Source organism: Bos indicus x Bos taurus, chromosome 13, assembly GCF_003369695.1.
Source record: "Bos indicus x Bos taurus breed Angus x Brahman F1 hybrid chromosome 13, Bos_hybrid_MaternalHap_v2.0, whole genome shotgun sequence".
Classification (NCBI taxonomy): Eukaryota; Metazoa; Chordata; class Mammalia; order Artiodactyla; family Bovidae; genus Bos; species Bos indicus x Bos taurus.
Window position 1 is genome coordinate 17264317 of NC_040088.1, and position 21796 is coordinate 17286112.

The 21796-nt window shown below is 43.2% G+C and overlaps 1 protein-coding gene across 6 annotated transcripts in view; it reads right to left on the reverse strand.

Annotated features, from left to right (window-relative positions):
• Positions 1-773: 773 nt before the first annotated feature.
• Positions 774-21796, reverse strand: part of RPN2 (ribophorin II) — a 71041-nt gene continuing 50018 nt past the window's right edge. For 3 of the 6 annotated variants that reach the window (XM_027558592.1, XM_027558597.1, XM_027558591.1), the window contains exons 10-18: positions 17766-17857; positions 15931-16045; positions 11795-11989; positions 10434-10520; positions 8839-8934; positions 7437-7512; positions 5444-5573; positions 3891-3938; positions 776-1094 (exon numbers count right to left, since the gene is read on the reverse strand). In XM_027558592.1, the coding sequence (XP_027414393.1) occupies positions 1082-1094; positions 3891-3938; positions 5444-5573; positions 7437-7512; positions 8839-8934; positions 10434-10520; positions 11795-11989; positions 15931-16045; positions 17766-17857 (852 nt within the window). In that variant the 3' untranslated portion in view covers positions 776-1081. Of the gene's footprint in view, positions 1095-3890; positions 3939-5443; positions 5574-7436; positions 7513-8838; positions 8935-10433; positions 10521-11794; positions 11990-15930; positions 16046-17765; positions 17858-21796 lie in introns of all 6 variants that reach the window. The other 3 variants (XM_027558593.1, XM_027558594.1, XM_027558596.1) reach the window with 2 other exon arrangements.

Here is a 21796-nt window from a genome sequence, read left to right on the forward strand (position 1 = left end):
CTTAGTTCCCCAACCAGGGATCGAACCCGGGCCCTCTGTACTGGGAGTGCACGGTCCCAACCACCGGACCACCAGGGAAGTCTCCTATTATTTTCAGTTAATGGAAGTAAAGGCAATGAGTCCAAGTGTGTAACTATGGGCCAGTTTGGATAGATGCCAAGCACTAGGCCAAGATTTCAGATGCATGAAACTCCTTCAGTCACGTGAGAAGGTACCGTCATTATCTTTTACAGAAGGAAAAAAAAGGCAACTTAGTGACATTAAGCCACTTGCCCAAAGTCCTTCACCCTGTGGTGAAGTAGGCTTGCCCAACACTCAAGTTTGCACACTTGGAATACACAATTCAATATTACTTTCCTAGGTGATACCATATGACCTCTGTGCAATGGTGGTCCTGGGTACAACTCCAAAGGGGCATTTCCAAGATGCGTGTGTCCCTCTCAGCACCTAAGATGGCTCATGGGCCCAGCCTTCTTTTACGATATTCCCTTCCCTTCCCCACTGCACGCCAAGACCAAACTTTCCAGAAGGCAAAAGCAGAGGGGCCTTTAGATATCAGCAGGGCATAGGTGGTACCCAGTGCTGGACACAAAGCAAGGATGCTGGCTTTTCTAGGCAATTCTCACTTCTGTTAGGAAAAGTGAGAAGGACGAATGTCAAAGGTCCTGGAGAATCACCTCGCCATCACGTCAAGCATACTTTCCAACTAAGGCCTCATGTCATGTGTCCTAGAGACCCCACCAGCCCCAAAGTACCAAAAAAACCCTCTCAGGTCTTTGTTCCTGTTATTCTCTTTATTCCATTAACAGATTAATTACAGATTTCAACTTTTCAATGCAACAAGTGGGTAAGCCAGAATATTCACAGCATCTTGCTGGGGCACCATGCCAAAGAAACCAAGTATCTGGGTGCCTGCTCTGTGCTGGGGATACAGAAAAACAAGCAAAGTATAACCACAATTTGGACTTTCTTCTTTTTAAATAAAGGGGTTTTTCATTCCTCTTTTCAAGCTGTGAATTGTCCTTAGCTTCTTTTATCAATATTCACTTCAGCCTTCAGAACTTCCTTCCTTTTTCTGGAACTAATGTGCTGTTCTGAAAGAAAATGGAGACAAACACAAAATTATCGATGGTTCCAACTCACTGTTACAGCTCTTAACTTGGTGACAACAGAGAAACCAAGGTCCTTTCCCACTATGAGATCCCATTTGTAAGGGAATAATCATTCCTCTATTAGTCCTATTTATTTATGTCCCACCTCATTTCATGAAAAATGAAAGACAGCTCAAACTAAAGCTGATGACAACTTAAATAAACAATGAAACACACCTGATGATACCTAAGTAAGCGTGATATGTGAAAACACAAGATGAGGTAATTAATTCCAGGCACACCTCTCACAGTGTAAGGCCAAAAGGACAGTGTACACTTCAACTAGAGGAAGGGTTTAAAGAATGCTCATCTTCAACTTCCCAGACTCTGGGTCCACCAAACAACACATGGCCCTCATGTAGCTTGGACAATGACATCCTGACCTTTTGGTACAGAAATCTGCACCATATTCCTGCCATGTGGTCATGTTCTTGTCAATGATCAGACTGGATGTCTAAACTTCACAGAAAAAAATTAAATCTACATCTCACTAAATCTCTTTAGCCTCCCCTAGACTTCAAGAAGTGACAGAGAAACACAAGAAGGACAATGATAATCTGGACAGATACTGTGCGACCAGAGGGTGAGAGCACCCAGGAGGTGATCTGGACGGTTCTGGTGACCAGAGGCGAGGGGCTCACACACATGCTCTCCTCACAGGCAGCTGTCCCCAGTGGTGAGGGCTGATGCGATGACAAGGAGGTCTTGCAGAATGGCATGCTCCAAACCCAGTAACCAACAGCCAAGGGGCACACACGCACAGGTGTGGAACTCGTCCTGAGTGCCTCTAATTCTGTGCCAACATTCAGAGGTTCCCAGGTGCCTCAAAATGTGTGTGTCCCAGGAATTCCCTGGTGGTACAGTGGTTAGGATTCCTCACTTTCACTACAGGGGGCATGGGTTCAATCCCTGGTCAGGGAACTAAGATCCCACAAGCCACATGGTTCAGCCAAAAAAAAAGTGTGTGCTCTGAAATATTTATGCAGAGAGGACAGTATAATTATGAAATAAGAACAGGTGAAAGCATGGTGACCCACAAGCCTCCACTGTGGCTGAGAAGCTAGCCCTCTATTATGCCTGATCAAGTAGATACCTGTCCTCAGATCAAAAACGCTTGGCTACCAGGGACTCTCCAATAAAAGACGAGGGCCCGACATGAGGAAGTCCCAGATGCCCAAATGATCAAGCGACTTTCCTCTTTCTCAGGAAGTATGGTTTGGGGCTAGCAGGGTCGGGGGTTAACTATCTAAAAGGGGGTTAACTATCTAAAAATCAAGAAAAACAAATCTAATCCAGTTAGTCTGAAAGAATTAAAGAGCTCAATATGCAGGACTAGTTCCGAAAGCAAATCTCAAAGAGAGCGACTATAATTCAGGACAAAACCAAATGGGTAACGCTGAGGAATGGGGCGGGAGGGGCAGACCACAAAGGGACATGGATGGAAGCTTGCTGGAGGGTGGAAACAAGTTTGTACCTTGGTTGAGATAGTATTTACTACAAGATTGTCTACGTTTTTCAAGATTCACAGAATTATACACTAAAAAGGGTGAACTTTACTGTATATGAATTAATACTGAAAAAAAACCCAAAACATGTGGTTGCTTTCTATGTTGAGAACGAGATGGTTCAGCTTCTGTTCACACATCAGTGCAAAGGCTCTACATTCTATGCTCTTGTGAATTTCTGTTTCCAGAGGAGTGAGAATTAGATGGCTCCATTGCTTTGGCAGCAAAAGCCATCTCCATGGCAAAGGACAAAGGGGGAACATGACCTGAAAACTCAAATACCCCCCCTCTCTTTGTTGTTCTAGTTCAGGGGTCAACACGTTGTGCCCCAGGGGCCAAATTAAGCCCAGCAGCCGTTTCTGTAAATAGCATCTCACTGGAGCACGGCCATGCTGGCTTGTTCACGTGGACTGGGCTGTCCTCACACTATGGTGGCAGAGTTCAGTAGCTGTAACAGAGACCGCACGGCCTACAAAGCCTCAACTACTACCTGGCTCTTTCTAGAAAACATCTGCCAATCCCTGGACTACAGGAGATGATTAGTGAAGCATCAGACATTCTCCTTTCACCTTGCCTCCACTCCATCCTCATCCGAGGACCTGACAAGACGGAGTATGGGTGGTACTTCACTGGGCATTTTAGCCACACAAGGAGCACCCCTGAACCATGTCCTGAGCTCTAGGAATGTGAGTTTGGATGCTGGCTTTGATCTGTGGCCATCAGTCTTTATAATTTAGTGTCTTACCAAACCCCACTGTTTGGCCCAACCAGGGGATAATACTACAAAAAGGCCTAGAACGGTGACCAGGTGTGCCGGGATTTTCCATGGGACCATCATTTAATGAATTTAGATGTCCTGAATGGGGGGTGGGAGGGGTCCCCTTTAAGAAGTACTAAAGTTAAATCAGTCTTTTCCTCAACTCTGCTCTCCTATGAACACAGAGAGGGGCTGTGTCTATGAAGTACCTGTGGGACATAAGTGAGGAGGAAGCCTTACAGTCAAAGCCAGGTCCAGGCTGCTGCGCTGCCAAGTTACCACCAGCTAGGCTAACTCAGGGGGCTTTGGCTTTTGCCCTGGTCCAGGAGGTGGGGAAATGGCCTCAGAATTCAGCTCTGGGGTAGGGGGGATGGGAAGGAAGAAGTGTGCTGAAAATAGGTAAGTAACTGACATGCATGGACGTGGGCAAGGTGGAAAAGGGGCCCTGCTCCTGGGTTGAGTGCCCCTCATCTTTACCGTAGTGTCCTATATTTTGCCAATCTACTGCTCTGCTCTGCAGCGATCCTGCCAAAGGAAAGAGGGTTTGAGAGTCAAGAAAGGACAGTGAGAAGAGAAATAAGCTGAGGAAAGAAATGGCAAACAACCAACCAAGAGCTTTCGTTAATGTCACCGCTTTCCCCAGGGGCAAAGCCTGATTCTAGAACTCATGAAGACAGCAACAGACAGCTGTAACTTTCTATATAGGATGGAGGGGGCATGAGAGCCATGGTCTTCCTCCCCAGAAAATGTACTCCATTTTATCTGTATTAGGAACTCCTGCTGAGTGGGATCTAAATCAAATGGTTTCCACCCCCATCTCCTCTCAATCTTGTTCGTCTTGTGTGAGCAAACTCCAGAAAAGAGAGCTCAGCAGAGGACAGCCTTTTGGCTCCCGGGGGCCTAGACGGGCTGCTCTGAGAAAACAGGGCTCTGCTGAGAGAAAACAGCTGAGCCCCTGGCTCTCTCTCAGATGCAGCACAGAGCTGCCAAGTTAGGGCTGCTGCAGGGGCTGAGAATTGAGCCAGCTGCCACTGCTGGTGCTCTGGGAAGCCCCAGCAGAATGCGGGCGACCCCGGGAGAGGCAGGGAGCACCCTGGGCCAGTATTCCTGGGGAGGCCCTCAGAACACTCACAATGGATATCTGGGCAGGAAGGAGACATGTGGCTCTCCCACCCATATGGTCTCTGAGAAAGCTGCTCTGTTGATCTGCCCAACTTAACCAGCAGCAGCACTGAGGGTACATTGAGGGTACTAAGATACATTCTTCTAGCAAGAGTCCTGGAGAGGAGAACGCAGGGCACGTCTGAAAATGTTAACTTCCAAAGGTGAAAGCAATTCTGACCTTTTCTTATTGACCTTTACGTGGTTGAAATCACCCAAGTTCTAATAAAGTCAAATCAATGAGAAACACCAATGTGACATTTAAATTTACTTCTAATTCAGGTTCGAAAGTCAAGCTGCCAGCTAGCCGCCATCACGTTGGGCCCTGACCCTTTGTGTGAATTGAAGTTGTCTGGTTCTCGGGGACATGATGTGGGCCCCCGTGCAGTGCTCCCTGCCAGGGGCCTCTGCCCGATGCTGTTTTTTGGAGGGGAAGAGCATGGACCTCATGCTTAGGAGGAAAAGCTCTGGAAGGCCGTTGGGGTTACAGAGGAGTCCCTCTCTGGGGCATGGGAGAAGCATGGAGAAGGATTCTCTGTGGTGGCAGAGGAGAAAATGGTTACACTGCTAGCACTTTAACTACAATCTTCTGCCACCTGTCCTGATCCACTTTAATCTTCACGAAGCAATTATTTTCTTCTCTCATTCTAATGTGTCAGGGCATAAACTGTTGTGGTTTTAATATATTTAAAGCTTACCATCACAACTGATTTAAAATGCTTCTGTTTCAGGCTGGATTGAGGTGTCACAATGGCCCCTCAGGATATGAACCTTTTCACCACATACTGTTGGTTCAAAGAGCTGGGTGGACAGAGCTGACAAAAATATTTCTAAACCACTCTGGGCCCCTGACCTGCCCCAAGCCTTACCTCTTGATTGCCTGCTGAGCCAGCATCCGATTGCCAGCCAGAAACGTCACGCTGCCTAAGATGGCCAGGTACTTCAGGGTCTGGAACATGTTGAGTTGTGTCCAGTAGACATACATGAGCCCCAGCATAGCTACAAGGACAGGCGTCGTGAGAACCAACTGAATAAAACAGTGACACTGCCCAGGGCAGAAGACAACCAGAAGCCAGTAACTGCGGAGCCCCAACAGGTTTGTATTTATAGACCAGCTGGTTTTATTCCTTTCCTCTGATGCCAGAAAATACGTAACTCAATATACTTGCTTCTCAGTCTTGACTACCAAGAAATTCGGAGGTAAGAACCAGATCTCAGTGATCTGATTCCACGTTTTTGCATCTCTGTTCTTAAATGACGGCTTTGCATTTGTTTTTTAAAATTGCTGTCAGGTTATATTGGGTTGGCCAAAAAGTTCATTCGGATTTTTCTGTACCATCGTCTAGAAAACCTCCAATGAACTTTTCGGCCAACCTAGTAATTTGGGATTCAGCTGATTTTTCAAATTCTGAATGAAAGCCCTCAGAATTAAAGAAATAAATCCTTTTCCTTTTTACTAAAAGTGAGAAATAGAAAAAAAAATTAAGGCTAATTTGCCATTGAAACTAGGAAGGAAGCAAGGAGGGCAGGAGGAGGGTTTAGCCCAAAGGGCTCAGGCCCAGGGATTCCCTGGTGGTCCAGTGGTTAAGACGTCACCTCCCAATGCAGGTGGAGCAGGCTTGATTCCTGATGCGGGAGCTAGGATCCCCACATGGCTAGTGGCCGAAAGACCAGTACACAAACAATGCAAGCAGTGTTATAACACATTCAATAAAGACTTTAAAAATGGTCTATATTAAAAAAAAAAAAAAGGAAAATATTACAAAAAAAAAGCAGCTCAGGTCTGGGCACTGAGAACCCTGGGTTCTGACCCAGCCTCTGCCCTTCACAGCCACTTTGTCTGAGCCGAAATTCTCTCACTCGTCAAACCAGGATCATAACTCCTGCCCTGGTCACCCCCATCAGGGTTGTGATGAGTCAAATGCGGGAATGTGCACAAAAAGCACTCTGGCACAAAAAGTCATGGCTCTAAACAAATTTATATTCAGGTTTTGTTTTCCCTGACCCAGGAGGACTATCACTCAAATTCAGTAACTGGGCTGGAGAGAAAGGTCATCCTGTCGATTTTGCCCAGAAGGATGATGGATGAACTACAGCAGGGCTTCTTAGCCATTTTTGAGGTCACGGACCATTGTTAGAATTTTGATCAAAGAGACAGACTCTTTTTCCCCAGGAAAACAGAGATACACATTTGCCTAGAGTTTCAAGTGGTTCATCTGCGGACCCCTAAGGAATCTGAACACTACAGAAATGTGGGAGGGCTCCTACAGAAGTCAAAGAAATCAGAAAAGAATATTGAGGTCTTGGTGAAATGCAGGGGCCACCAATCCAATAGTGTCGAAAAGTTTCTGAAACGCTTAACTAATTTGTGAATTTACTGTCTTGTAACGTTTAGGTCCTAAGTTCTCTAGGGGACAATGCAAGAGCGTGTTTGATTGTGGAAGGGACTGTTTTCTGTTACTCTCCGGACACAGCCGCCAGCAAATGTGAAGATCGATATGGTGGGGGAAGATAACCTTTGGAAACTGCATTAATGCTCTCCATCCAGGAAGATGGCTCAACGTAAAGATGCGATAAGTGAGTAATCTCTGGAAATGAACAGAGCTATTAACTGAGGGTGAAATGGTCTGCCAATGGCAGCCTCATACAATGAAACCCGATATAATGACAGCTGTTCTAAGCTGATGGGCCAAATAGGTTTATCATCATATTAACCGTTGTAAAAGGCCAGGAGGAAGAGGGAAATGTTATGCTATTAAGTCATTATAGTTAATAGGTTGTGGGTCTACTTAACAGGGTTTTGGCGTGGGCAGGCGAAATGTCAAAGGAGGTTAAACGGAATTAGCAGCCTGGGGCGCTTACCAGCATGTCCCAGGTGAAAGACAATTGTGCTGGGAGCAAAAGTGAAGTTGGAGACATTGGCACCAATCCGGATCCACTGAAAGATGGGGAGAAATAAATTAAGAAGACATTAGAATGTGAAAGGGAGGCAACCCACACTGTGCCATGCTAATCCAAAAAACAGCCCTAAGGGCTTCAAAATTCATACATACTTGAAGGACAGGGAATTTGTCCAAGTGACAACCACCCTATTGTGAGTCCTAAGGAAAAAAGGCATTCCAACACCTGTTCGCAAAAGTGCTTGAAAATCATTTTTAACGACGGCAAACTTTTCTATTTTAAAACAGGTGAAGCCATGGAACGGAAAGGTCCAAAACTGTATTGATGATAAAGTGATGACACCCCTGCTAATGTCTCTAAGTTTTGGTAAGATAAACCCACTGGCAGCTGGGAGGAGGTGTGCTCACTGTGGGTTCTTTGCCTTTTGAAATTCTGATTACTCAAAATAACAGGTGCCTAGGGTTGGTTTCTGAAAGCTTGTGGCATGCCTTTCAGATTTTGACCAAGCAATAATTCTTTTATTAAAATCAGAGGATTAGGAACATCGACAATTTTCCAAAAGTAAAATCTAATGAGTTTTCTATATGGTTCTCAAAATTCTCTGAACTTGGAGGATCTGCATCTACGTTTATAGATTCTAAAGAGACAAGGGGAAAAAGAGATAATTAAAAAAAAATATTCAAATAGCATGTTAAAATGGTAAAAATGTCCTTTCTCTATACTCCCTAAAAGGCCTTCTCCTTAGAGGTGACCAACACCAATAGTTAATGCCTTTTTAAGGTTTTTAAACATAGAAGATGATACCAAACACCCTATCCTACCACTTGCCTTCTTCACTCAATAGGACATTCTTAACAACCTTGGCATATCCGTTGACAAGTACATAAATTTATCCATTGTTTTAGTGAGCTGCATATTATTCCATTGTGTGGATGTACCATAATTTATTTAACACTTGCTTTTATGAGGACTTTAGGTTGTTTATAGTTTTGTGCTCCAAACAGTGTTGAAATGCACAGCCTCTGTACTCATTTTTTCTACAGCTATCAGCATCAGGTCTTGCTTTTTTCACACTTGGCTTCATCTGAACATTTGTACGGAGCATCCGTGTCCATATTTTGACCATTTATAATGGCTACCAGGTACTTTATCATGCCCCTTGTTAAGGGATCAGTTTTTTTGGCAGGTCCGCTATGGTAGGTAGTTTTATTTATTCTAAACTTTTTGGACCATCGGTTCAGGTCACAGCTGCTGGACCCCTTTGGAGCTGTGCTGAGGCCAGAGCACAGTCTCCTTTGGAACGGCTACATCTGTGGAGTCTGGCACCAGACACACGCTGCCCATGCTAATTACAGCAACTCACCAGAGCAAAGAGCAGGAGCAGGGGCGAGAGGATCAGCGCGGTGAATGTATTGGACACCACTGTGGGGGGCCTCTTCTCAGGCTCGCGGAACAGGTGCTGCCAAAAGAAGACACACCAGGAATATTCTACCATGTGTTCTTCCCAGCGGGGCTGCCATGTATACCAGGAGCCAAAACCCCAATGACAGTCAAGAGGAGGAAATGCCTTCCAGAGGCTGAGCCTTCCTGGCCATGAGCACCCCGTTAGCCTTTTCCCTCTTCCCAACACTGGCTTCTGCTCCCACTGGTCTCCTTCCAGGGACATCATACCAGTCCCAGCTCACAAATGGCAAAGTCTCTTTTCCCCTCCAAAACTCACTGCCATTTAGAGGCTAGAGGATGTAACCTATCAAGCAGCATCCACCTGGTAACAAAAATGGTACCCAAGCATCTGGATGACTAGGGTGACACATCCCAGGCAGGACGCTGGATTTCACAATGTTTCTGAGTTCCCAGGGTGGTGTCATCATATTTTGCTGACTTAAGTTAGCTAACTGCTGTATTAACGATTTTAAATTTTGAAATTTTCTTGCTTGCCAATGTCCAGTCAACCCAGCTCCATGACAAGGCAGCTCCATGTGAGACTCCTATTCCCAAATTTTTAACCTCAGCTCCTCTTTGCTGTCACTGTCACGAAGGGACTTCTAATATGGCCCGTGGCAGCTGCTGCTGCCTACCCCACCCTACAAAATCAGTTAGCACCCTTTGTCATCATGGTTATACGTTCCAGTGTTTAACTGCATTCCACATTCTTAAATGATGCTATAGCAACATCAGGAAGAATTTTAAAAATACTACTACTACTCTACCTTTTGGGCCCTTGGCTTTTTTCTAAGTGGAGTAAGAGTCAGTAGTCTGCTTGGAACACTTCACCATTATTTCAGATTGTGAGTTTCCCTGTTACTGCAGTATAATCATTTCTGAGGACTCCAAAACAGTACACTGAGTGGATCCACTCAGTTTCCTTAACCAGGGCTCCAACTGTTTAACAATTATTGTGTTCATTTTGTACACTGCTTTAGAAACTTTTCAAAGCTATTCTTTCCTTATCTGGGAACTATTTTGAGCCTCACAACAGTCCCATGGACTGGGCTGGGCAGGGATTTCTAATATTTGTGTGCAAGGAAGGTGAATCCCGGGAGAGAGGAAGGGCTGGCCTAGGGGGTGAAAGCCCTATGCTCCAGCTGAGTTGGCCACCTGTGGGCTCCATCGGCCCTGGTCTATGCAGGAACACAGAGGAGCAAAGCCAGACCCATCTGTGCTGTGGCATCAAGCAGTGATCTGAGGAATGAACCTCCTGCATGTTTAGGAAAAACAGACATAGGTTCTGATTTTGTCTCTAGTTATCTGCTTTCTGGGAACTGGCCGGCAGGCAATCTGAGCCTGTTTTTTTAAGCTCCAGGATGGGGCTGACATTTGCCCTGCCTGATCCACAGGGTGGCAAAGACCAAGCTACAACGTATCATCTAAACCACAGCCAGTGCCTGGGGCTCTGCTGCCCTCTCTCATGTGTCCATTTCTCCTCTGTGTTTAGCGAAGAAGCCCTTTGGGATGTACCTGAATTTCCTGTTTGGGGGTGAAAATGTTCTTGGACAGGACAGTTGACGGAACATCATCTTCAGGGAACCTGATGACCACATCAGCCTAAAACAATAAAAGCAGTGATGAAAGGCCCAGGGGCAGAGAAAGGGGTGAAACTCATCAGCAGGACAGTATCTCCCAACTCCCATCCAGGACTGTGACTGAAAGGAGCTCCAAGCAGTCCAATCACTTCTGAGTCATTAGCCAACAAATTGAGGCAGTAAAAATTTCAAGAACAAAATAAGTATTTGTTGAAAATGCTTTTTAGAGCAAGAGTTCCAATTTTCTACTGGTCTGGTGAGCCCCACAGGGCTGTTTAATACAAAAATCCCAGTTGGTACTCAGGCTGTTACAGTAGCAATCAGAAACTGCTCCTGGGGAAGTATAATTTAGTCTCAGACAAAGAAAAAAAAGAAAAAGAAATGAAAAAGTGCTCTCATACAAAAACAGCCCAAAATCCGAGAAGAAAAGGAGCTTTGACTACAATAAGAAAATGCAGCTGCCCCTTTGTCTTGCACAGGGAGCCACCCATCATTCAAGGCCTGGCATCTGGCCTCTGCTACCTTCCCCACCTCACCACCTCCTGCCCTTGACCAGATTCAGGTGCTCCAGCAAAGCGGACCCACTCGTATCTCACTGAAAGCACCTCAAACTTTCCTGGAGGCTGTCCCCCAGTGATCATCCAACAGCCCCTCGGATACAATCCTGAAAAAGCCCTGCAACTCTTCAACCCTGGCTCAAATGTCATGTCTTTTAAGAAGCCTCCTCTTATCCCACCAGCCCAAAGTGAGTTATGTACGTGAAATGCACTATGCAAACTATGAACACACCATGCAGCTGAAGGGTATTAGTTTATCCTGGTTATCCTAGATGGTTATTAGAATATCCTGCAATTCATTAGTCCACACCATAATGAATTGGAACTGGATTTCAAACCTCAGGCTCCTCTCCAGCCTACCCTGCAAGGGCACACTGTACCTCAAAAGCTAGAGACTTTATCTCTTATATCTGTGTATTCCCTGCAGTGTTTTGCCTGTAATATGAAAACCTTCTTCAAGTACAACTTTTAAAGAAATCTGCTAGAACCCATTAGGGCAAATCGATATACTTCATTCATTCACTCAGTCACTATTTATGAAGCCCCTATGACATGCCAGCCAGGCCATGTGCACGCCCCTAAGACTACCAATGGGACGAGCATGATGTGTACTTATTTATGGCCCTCTGGGTGGCATGGGAGAGGCCTGGGTACAAAGCCCACGCCCTGGAGAGGGGCCATCTTTGTCTGACTGTGGCATAGCCACTCCTGTCTGGGTGAAGTTAAAGGAGGCACATACCACATTCCACAGGATTGGGTTCTTCAAAGTTGCATCTCCGATGATCAAGTAGAGTGTGTAGGTGCCAGATGCAGAGTCAAATTCGAGCTTTCTCTCGGAGGTGTCCAGTTCAAACTTGTACACATTCTTGCTGTCCGGCTCTGCAACAAACACCACTTCCTGGCCAGTCTTCTGGTTGTGGAGTCGGACAAATGTCTGGATGGAATAATAACACAACTTTTCATCTGATGATTTCAAAACTCCCTCTGGGCCCAGATCCCTGAGGCAGTAGGCTGTCAGCTCTTCTGTCCCAGTGGGAGTTCTGAGGTCAGCCAGCCCCACCCTGCTTATAGCTCCGAGATCAGACAGTACTTTTTGCAAGTACAAGAAATTTAACTTAGGGGTCCGGCCAAATCTCAACGACTTGTAGGCCGAATGCCCAGTTTGTGAATGATTTAAGCCCTTTGCTGAGGCTGTAATTTCCTCTTCCTGCCAGCCTTTTGCTGCCCAATTAACTTCTTCACTAGAGGGTGAAAAGAAGGGAAATGAGGTGAAACTGTAAGAAGCCCATTTTCAATTTCCTAGTGCCTCCAGCTAAAGATTTAGGAGAGGAGGCATGGGGATGGATAGCAAGGCAGAGTTCTCATCATGCAGGGCAGCCCAGTGTCAGAGAGAACCCAGGCTTGAAGACAATCAGATATGATTTCACTACTTAAGAGCTGTTATTTAACCTCCTTGAGCCTTGATTTCTTCATCTTTAAGACAGATTTAACTTCTACATGTGTTGTATCCGTATGAAGACTCACAGTAAAGTACGCAATGCATTTAGCGTAGGACCTGCTATACACTATCTAGTCAACAAACATTTATCAATATGATGATACAAGTCTAATCACATAATCCCCCAATGGTATAAGAAAATAAGGTTTCTGCACATAAGATGCAGCAAAACTTAATACACTCAGCTTTGCTTTCAGAAGTTTCCAAATAAAGAATTCAACAAAGCCGGTAGATTGGTTCCATTTTACAGATCATAAGGCATGGAGGATTAAATGAGTTGCCGTGGTCACACAGGTAGTGCTGAATCCACAGGAAAAAAATCTAAATCTCATTCATTACTCTACACCTGGGCAACAGACAACAACCATCAAAGTATTTAGGGAAAGAGACCCAGAGTTGTGAAGCCTCCTGGTTCCTGCAATTGTGGCCAAGAATGGGATTTAGGAGCCTGGATGCATGATCTTCCTCCTGTCACAGCCAAGCACAGGCAAGCAGCCAGGCTCACCCGCAAAATGCCATCTCTACCTAGGAGGTCTGTAAGCCAGGCTTTCTAGGATCTTGGATAAGACAAGTCTTCAGTTAAAGTTTTACTTCCTCACTAGCTCTTCCTGCACTAATCCTAATCCCACCAATTTTGTTTTGTATAATGACTTCTCTTCATATTCCTTCTTCTCTTGGGCTTTCATTGGCAAGTGTCATTTTGAGAAGGGCCTGGGAGATGCTACGGAGTTGAAGCAATAGTCATGGCTAAGTGGGGCTGACCCAGCTCTCTGGAGACTGGGGGTGGAGGGGAGAGAAGTTGAGAAGGGCAGGGATGGTGGTGCCGGGGCAACCACTCTGGGCCTGGGCACGAGTGCAGCAGCTGCAGCAACGAGAAACAGAAAGCCAAAAGGTTTCCAAGTAAATCCACTCAGCTCCACGGTCTGTTTTGATGCTGCCTCTCTGTGTGGATTAAGTCTGCTAGCTCCAACTCAAGGACTACTACTAGAAAGCACCTAAGCCACGGCCACTAGGGCCCAGGTTCTTTCCTGTTTTTCCACACTCAAAGTATTTCTGGGATTTCCCTTTACAATACAACCATGGATGAAGCCGTGCACAGAACAGTTATTCTCAACCAAGTGGGAAGACAGAGGTAGGAAAGGAGGGAGTCTAAGAGAACAAAAGCTATATCAGATTCTCTGGGAAAAAGATATGGTTTGAGAATCTTTTCAATAATAATCATTATTTTACATATGGAAGACAGAAATGAAGCCTATTGCTTTCACCATACTTAGTAGGCACAAGTTAAAAAGTGCTGTTTTTGGACTTCCCTGTTGGTCTACTGGTTAAGACTCTGAACTTCCGGGGGGAGAGGGGCTCCAAAAAAGGAAAAAACTGCTAGTTTTCAGATTCTTACAAAATAGAAAATCTGTTTTGGCCAGAGCAAAACATACTTTGGTTACACTGCCAAAGTTTTCCTTTTTTCAAAATTATTTCAATATATGTTTTTATTATAGTCAGAAAGAAGAAAGAAAAAAGCTTCAATTAAATGCTAATCTGCCTTAAATATCTTTCGTACACTAGCTAATCTCTCTAAAAGAAGGCTCAGGGTTACTTACACACACACACACACACACACACACACACACACACACACACAGAGAAGTCGCTCAGTCATGTCCGACTCTTTGCGACCCCATGGATTGTAGCCCACCAGGCTCCTCGGTCCATGGGATTTTTCAGGCATGAATACTGGAGTGGGTTGCCATTTCCTTCTCCATGAGCAAAAGAAGCCAGACACAAAAGACAGTATACTAAATGATTTCATTTACATGAAGGACAAACATAGGCAAAACAAATGTAGGATGATAGAAACCAGAGAGTGGTTGCCTTTGGGGTGGGAGAAATTGGACAGAAAGCAGATGAGAGAATTTTTGGGGCTGATAGAAATCCATTATATCTTATTTCTGGTGGTGGTTGCACAAACTGTATTAACTATACTTAAGTAAGAATACTTAAAATCTGTTATTTTATTGTCTGTAATTATACCTCAATTTAAAAAAAGACATTCTAGGATAAAAGAGCATGGTATGTTTATAGGTGCAAATGACTAAGATACTCAGGGCTGATGGTTGCTTCTTTTATTTAATTTTAGCCTAGAAACCAAGAGTTCAAACCCCTGTCCCCGTGATAAATTATTCCTGTGTTTTAATCCACAGCAATGAAAGAGTTATTTATTAAAGCCCTTTCTCATCATTATATGTGTCATATAGGGGACAGGGGTTGAAAACATCAAAATTAATGAAATAAATTTTATCTCAAGTGGAATAACTCAGGACATGTAAAAAAAAAAAATGATCAGCAGCATGTGAGAAAGGACATGGCAGCTGGTTTTAAAAACTTTGGCTGGTGGAATAAGAACAATTTGAGTGGGGAGGATTACTCAAGTAAGCCTCTGTACTCTATTCCTTCTACCTCCAAGTTATACTCAGTAAGTTTTACCCCCCAAAAAAAATTAATAAAAAATGATTGGTATCTGAAAAACAAATCCTGGGACCACACATTATATTATGATATAAAGAACTTAATTCATGAACCTTTCTTTTGAATCATGATTTACTTCTACAGGCAAGGCACTGTGTCTCCTGCAACTCATCTTTATATCCTTAGAAGAATCTAGGCCAGGATCTTGAAATTAATGGATCTGCATAATCATTTACTGACTTGAATTAATAAATAAATGTACTGACTAATTAGTTAGAATTTAAGTCCCAATTACACGTTCTTGTAATGGGAAATTTACCAAAATTATTTTACAATATCTTCATATAAAATGTTTGAACCAGCAATGATCTCATTTGGTAATTTATGAGAAGTATATTTAAAAGGAGTACATGAAATGATATAGAAGTCCAACTCACCCCAGCTTAAAAATACAAGCATACTGTAACTATCTTCCTGGGTTTTTGAAAAAACTTATTTAAAAAGTACAATTGCTAAAAATATAAAAAACAAAAAAACCCACCAAGTCAAGTTTTGGTCTCTGTTTGGATCTCTAAATGATTATAAGAGCGCGAGTATACTATTTTGCACTGAACACCACACTGGCAAGATCAGAAAAGCTGTGAGATGAGAAGGAAACTGTTATTCCAGTGATGGAACCTCCTCTCCTGAGTATCACTCTGCCAGCAGCTGAGACTTCAGAGGATTCTCACTATGAAAATCAGCAGTCCTTAGAGTGTCACAGGGGAGAACCTGATAGACCGTGAGGGTTCAGAGTGAAGACCTGAAAGCAGGAATTCAGAATTTTCTTGACTCTGTGTTAAATACCACATCCACACAACTATCGTGTACAGCAAGGTTTCATGCTAAGAGAACTGTCTGGGCTTTTTCCTGACCTGGTGAGGGGTGAGTTCAGCGCCAGTGTTCACATCTACCAGCTGGAAGAATAAGGCAAAGTTCTGGTGGCTGTCCGCAATGAATGTGCCCTTGGCTTTGGCTGGGTAGGTCACCCTGAAAGAGACATTTATATGGTAAGTCTTCAGAGAGGATCTCTGAGAACAGAGGGAAGGAGACCAACTTTGCTTCGCTGCCTAATTTTCTCTCTCCCAACTCTGTCTCTCAGTTCTAACACTTCTGTGGTCAAAAGAATGGAGAACTGTCTATGGCCCGAGGGCAAATGGGACTGATAAAGCTAAGATGGAGAAAAGCACAGAATCAACTTCCATCAGGGTCTGGGGAAAATGCTATGTGTGAGTCTCCAGGCTTTCACTTCAAGGATCTAAGGATTCAACCAAGCCAGACACCAGAGAGACTCACATGCCCTGCTGGAGGCTCCCGGGCGAACTGGAAAGCTGGGCTAGCAGAACCACAAAGATTAAAAAAAAAAAAAATTAACAGGATGGACATTAGCAGCCTACGTGAGCATGGTTGGGAAACCAGGAGGTGGGAGATGCAAAAGAATGAGGGCTATTGACAGCTTTTTCTTTTTTTAATGCTGCATTTTTTTTTTCCTTTCACACTGTTTCAACTATTTTTCTGCCTGAAATTGAGCTTTAAAAAGTCATTTTCTCCAAAGGCAGGAGTGATGAGAAAACTTTTCTCAGCTATCCCCTGAGATTTTAGGTTAAGATGGCCGGAGGATAAAAAAACAATCCCAATGGTTATAGAGCTCACAACTGGCTATATTTCCTGCTTATTTACTTATGAGTAATACCAACTCTTTATCTATATAGAGCATTAAACTCTGGAAAGCACTCTTACAGACATCATTCCAGTGGGTTCTCAATAGTGCTCTCATTTCTAATGTCACTATAAAAATATACAAGCCAGAGACAGAAAGCCTAGCCCTTTCACATGACTTAAAAGGAGTAAATGCCTGGATTCTAGTCTCTGGCTAACATCCCATTTTCAAAATGACCTTGAGGGTCCCCCTCCTTTTTGTGATATCTACAGCCACCCCAGTTGAGTAAATTTGGGGTCTGAATTCTACCCAGAGGTCTAGATGGGCATTCTACCAAGGATCTGGAAGAGAACTAAGAAGTGGGCTTCATACAATGTTCCAGACGAACTCTGATCAGTTACTAATGGTGACCTAGAAGTGTGTGCTAAAAAAGATGCTAAGTTCCACAATCACCAATGTTATGACTGATCAGTGATCTCCATGGACTGGAGGAAAGCAATCCCAGCCCTAGCGCTGGGTACCTGCCATCTCATCTCTAAGGACCTATGAGACATACAACTGATTTCAGACCCACTGTGGGCCACAGAGTGTGGCCATGAGGACCCTAAAACCAAGTTCAAGATTGTGAGGAAAAACAGATAACACCAGAAAATAAATTAATACACTGCTTCCTCCATCAATAAAGTTTTTTTTTTAATTATCATCTGAACTAAATAGTGTGCTTGGGAATAAATCTGATGCAGACTTACATTCTGAGGCGAGCTCCTTCCCAACTTGTGGACTGTTAATAGTTTGTATAATGTATACAATATACATACAATACAATAGTTTGTTCAGGGACTGATTGCCAATATAGACAAACCCCAAGTTTGTCTGGATGCCAAGCGGCACCCTTGGTGCGGTCCCAGAAGAATAACAGCCACTTTAATTTGGAGTACAAGCTGGGTCACTGCTGACATGGAAAAGATGGCTGGAGGGCCTCAGGGCCTTGGCATTGTCCTCCCAGCTCAAGCCTGGGTTCTCCCTGGACCCGGGAGGCATCCCACCTACCGTGTTGTTTTGGGGGCGATGCTCTGATCCTTATCCACAGTGGAGAGATCGACATTTGTGATGCCAACTTCAGTGGAAATCTTGACTCTGAGCTAAGGTGAAACACGGAAGAAAATCGCCAGGTCAACTGGTGAATATACGAGTAATCAACATACATATCCAGCGTTTTCTCTTACTGGTGAGTCAAGGCAGGAAAAAATCCTAGGACAGGAATCTCCAATAATTTTAGTAAAACTGACCCAACCAGGTAGTATTTCCATCTCTTCAATCCAGAGGCCTAAAAGTAACTCCTTGATTCTTATCCCATCTTCCATTCTTTGGCTTTGGATGAATGGTATATATTAAAAAAGAAATGAAAAGAAACAAAGTGGATCTTTTCACAGGTACTTTAAAAAAAATAAGGGGGTAAAAAGTCCTTAAGTAGTAACCTTCAAATAGTTTAAATTAACAAGTACTCAATTCTAAGCCACTGAGATTTGGAATTTGTTACAAGCATAACCAATCCCTCTTGACTCTTTCAGTGTTTAAATTCTATACATTCCTTATAAACATTTTCACAAAGAGGAGCTAGCCAATGCTATTAAACAAGAAATTTTTTTAAAAATTAGATTCAAATAAATGTAAATTTCCAAAAGAGAAAACACGCTAAAAGTCTACTCAGGGGAACTTTTTTATTTAAAATTTTTATTTAAAATCAAAGTTAGAATGTGCAAATTATGCAATACCAAAGCACTTCTAATCTGTAAACATATCTATGAGACTTTCAAATATTTGAAAAACTTGAATGTAATGCTTAAGGTAATCCTTGCCAAATCCACTGGTTTACAGCCTAAGTCAGGATGAAGGAACAGAGAGAGAAGTCTGGGCAAATAACTGAAGCAAAGCTTCAGCATTTTTCTCAAACACATTATGAAGGTGTGACAGCCTCAAATCAAGGGCAAAGAAGAAAAATTAAAAAGGGATAAAGATAGCTATCAAGTAATTCTTTTTAACAGCCTCTCTCCTGCCTCTATAATAACTATTTTGTGACAATAACCTCAATTATCAGGTTGAATAGGGGGTGTTCTGTTTTGCTCAAAAAGAAAAAAAAGAAAGCCCTAATAAAAGATTTATTACCAAAGGCCATAAGGATATTATTATCTCCTACTTTTGAATACAAAGCCACCTATTGGCAGAACTATGTTTAGCATCATAGTCTGTCACTGAATCTAGGCAACAGGGTGAATTATGGTAGGGGGAGGGGAACCGCTGGTCTTCAAGTTGAATAAACCATCAAGGAGAGAGCTACAGCAATCAGAGCAGAAAAAGAAATAAAAGGAATCCAAATTGGAAAAGAAGAAGTAAAACTCTCACTATTTGCAGATGACATGATCCTCTACATAGAAAACCCTAAAGACTCCACCAGAAAATTACTAGAACTGATCAATGATTATAGTAAAGTTGCAGGATATAAAATCAACACACAGAAATCCCTTGCATTCCTATACACTAATAATGAGAAAACAGAAAGAGAAATTAAGGAAACAATTCCATTCACCATTGCAACGAAAAGAATAAAATACTTAGGAATATATCTACCTAAAGAAACTAAAGACCTATATATAGAAAACTATAAAACACTGGTGAAAGAAATCAAAGAGGACACTAATAGATGGAGAAATATACCATGTTCATGGATTGGAAGAATCAATATAGTGAAAATGAGTATACTACCCAAAGCAATTTATAGATTCAATGCAATCCCTATCAAGTTACCAACAGTATTCTTCACAGAGCTAGAACAAATAATTTTACAATTTGTATGGAAATACAAAAAACCTCGAATAGCCAAAGCGATCTTGAGAAAGAAAAATGGAACTGGAGGAATCAACTTACCTGACTTCAGGCTCTACTACAAAGCCACAGTTATCAAGACAGTATGGTACTGGCACAAAGACAGAAATATAGATCAATGGAACAAAATAGAAAGCCCAGAGATAAATCCACACACATATGGACACCTTATCTTTGACAAAGGAGGCAAGAATATACAGTGGATTAAAGACAATCTCTTTAACAAGTGGTGCTGGGAAATCTGGTCAACCACTTGTAAAAGAATGAAACTAGAACACTTTCTAACACCATATACAAAAATAAACTCAAAATGGATTAAAGATCTCAACGTAAGACCAGAAACTATAAAACTCCTAGAGGAGAACATAGGCAAAACACTCTCTGACATACATCACAGCAGGATCCTCTATGACCCACCTCCCAGAATATTGGAAATAAAAGCAAAAATAAACAAATGGGACCTAATTAAACTTAAAAGCTTCTGCACATCAAAGGAAACTATTAGCAAGGTGAAAAGACAGCCTTCAGAATGGGAGAAAATAATAGCAAATGAAGCAACCGACAAACAACTAATCTCAAAAATATACAAGCAACTCCTACAGCTCAACTCCAGAAAAATAAATGACCCAATCAAAAAATGGGCCAAAGATCTAAATAGACATTTCTCCAAAGAAGACATACAGATGGCTAACAAACACATGAAAAGATGCTCAACATCACTCATTATCAGAGAAATGCAAATCAAAACCACTATGAGGTACCATTTCACACCAGTCAGAATGGCTGCGATCCAAAAGTCTACAAATAATAAATGCTGGAGAGGGTGTGGAGAAAAGGGAACCCTCTTACACTGTTGGTGGGAATGCAAACTAGTACAGCCACTATGGAGAACAGTGTGGAGATTCCTTAAAAAACTGGAAATAGAACTGCCTTATGATCCAGCAATCCCACTGCTGGGCATACACACTGAGGAAACCAGAAGGGAAAGAGACACGTGTACCCCAATGTTCATTGCAGCACTGTTTATAATAGCCAGGACATGGAAGCAACCTAGATGTCCATCAGCAGATGAATGGATAAGAAAGCTGTGGTACATATACACAATGGAGTATTACTCAGCCATTAAAAAGAATACATTTGAATCAGTTCTAATGAGGTGGATGAAACTGGAGCCTATTATACAGAGTGAAGTAAGCCAGAAGGAAAAACATAAATACAGTATACTAACGCATATATATGGAATTTAGAAAGATGGTAACGATAACCCTGTGTACGAGACAGCAAAAGAGACACTGATGTATAGAACAGTCTTATGGACTCTGTGGGAGAGGGAGAGGGTGGGAAGATTTGGGAGAATGGCATTGAAACATGTGAAATATCATGTATGAAACGAGATGCCAGTCCAGGTTCAGTGCACGATGCTGGATGCTTGGGGCTGGTGCGCTGGGACGGCCCAGGGGGATGGTATGGGGAGGGGGGAGGGAGGAGGGTTCAGGATGGGGAGCACGTGTATACCTGAAATTAAAAAAAAAAAAATAGAATCCTCTACTTTGGCCCTTGGGTGCTCTGCTGAGCAAACAGCTTCACAACTCATACAGGGCTCACAACCAGAGCCAACTTTGCTATTACAAAGCTCAATCCAGAGAGGCACTGACAGGACTTCCATTTGGAGAAAACCTGGAGTGGAAGGCTCAAGCAAAGTAGTCAAGAGCTTTGCTTAGCAATGCACCCCACTGAGATCACTTCCCCACAACCCCCCAGAGCATCTGGAGCACCCAGGTGCAGGGACAGAGACAGCGAGATGCACTTCCTATCCTAGAGGGAAGCATACAGGCAAAGCTAAATTACAACGGAGCAGGCTGCTGCCTTGGTGGAGGGAGGGACAAAGTGATACAGAAGCACAGCAGGAGGATCAGGGACCCAAGTCAGCAGCGCTTGGATGGGGAGGGAAATGGGTAGCAGGAGGGCTTAGGCAGGCCTCCAGTTTAGGGAGAGGCAGGACCTGAGCAACCACTCCATGCTATAATCTGTTTTCATAGGTAATTACTTTGCAATCTTCATCAACATCAACTAGATAATTCCCTCTTCACTTCTCACTCTCTTACGGACTCATTTAATCTGTAAATGTGCTTTTAAAATCATCATCTCACCTAAATGTCCATAAACAGGAGACTAGTTAAATAAATAATGGGATATTC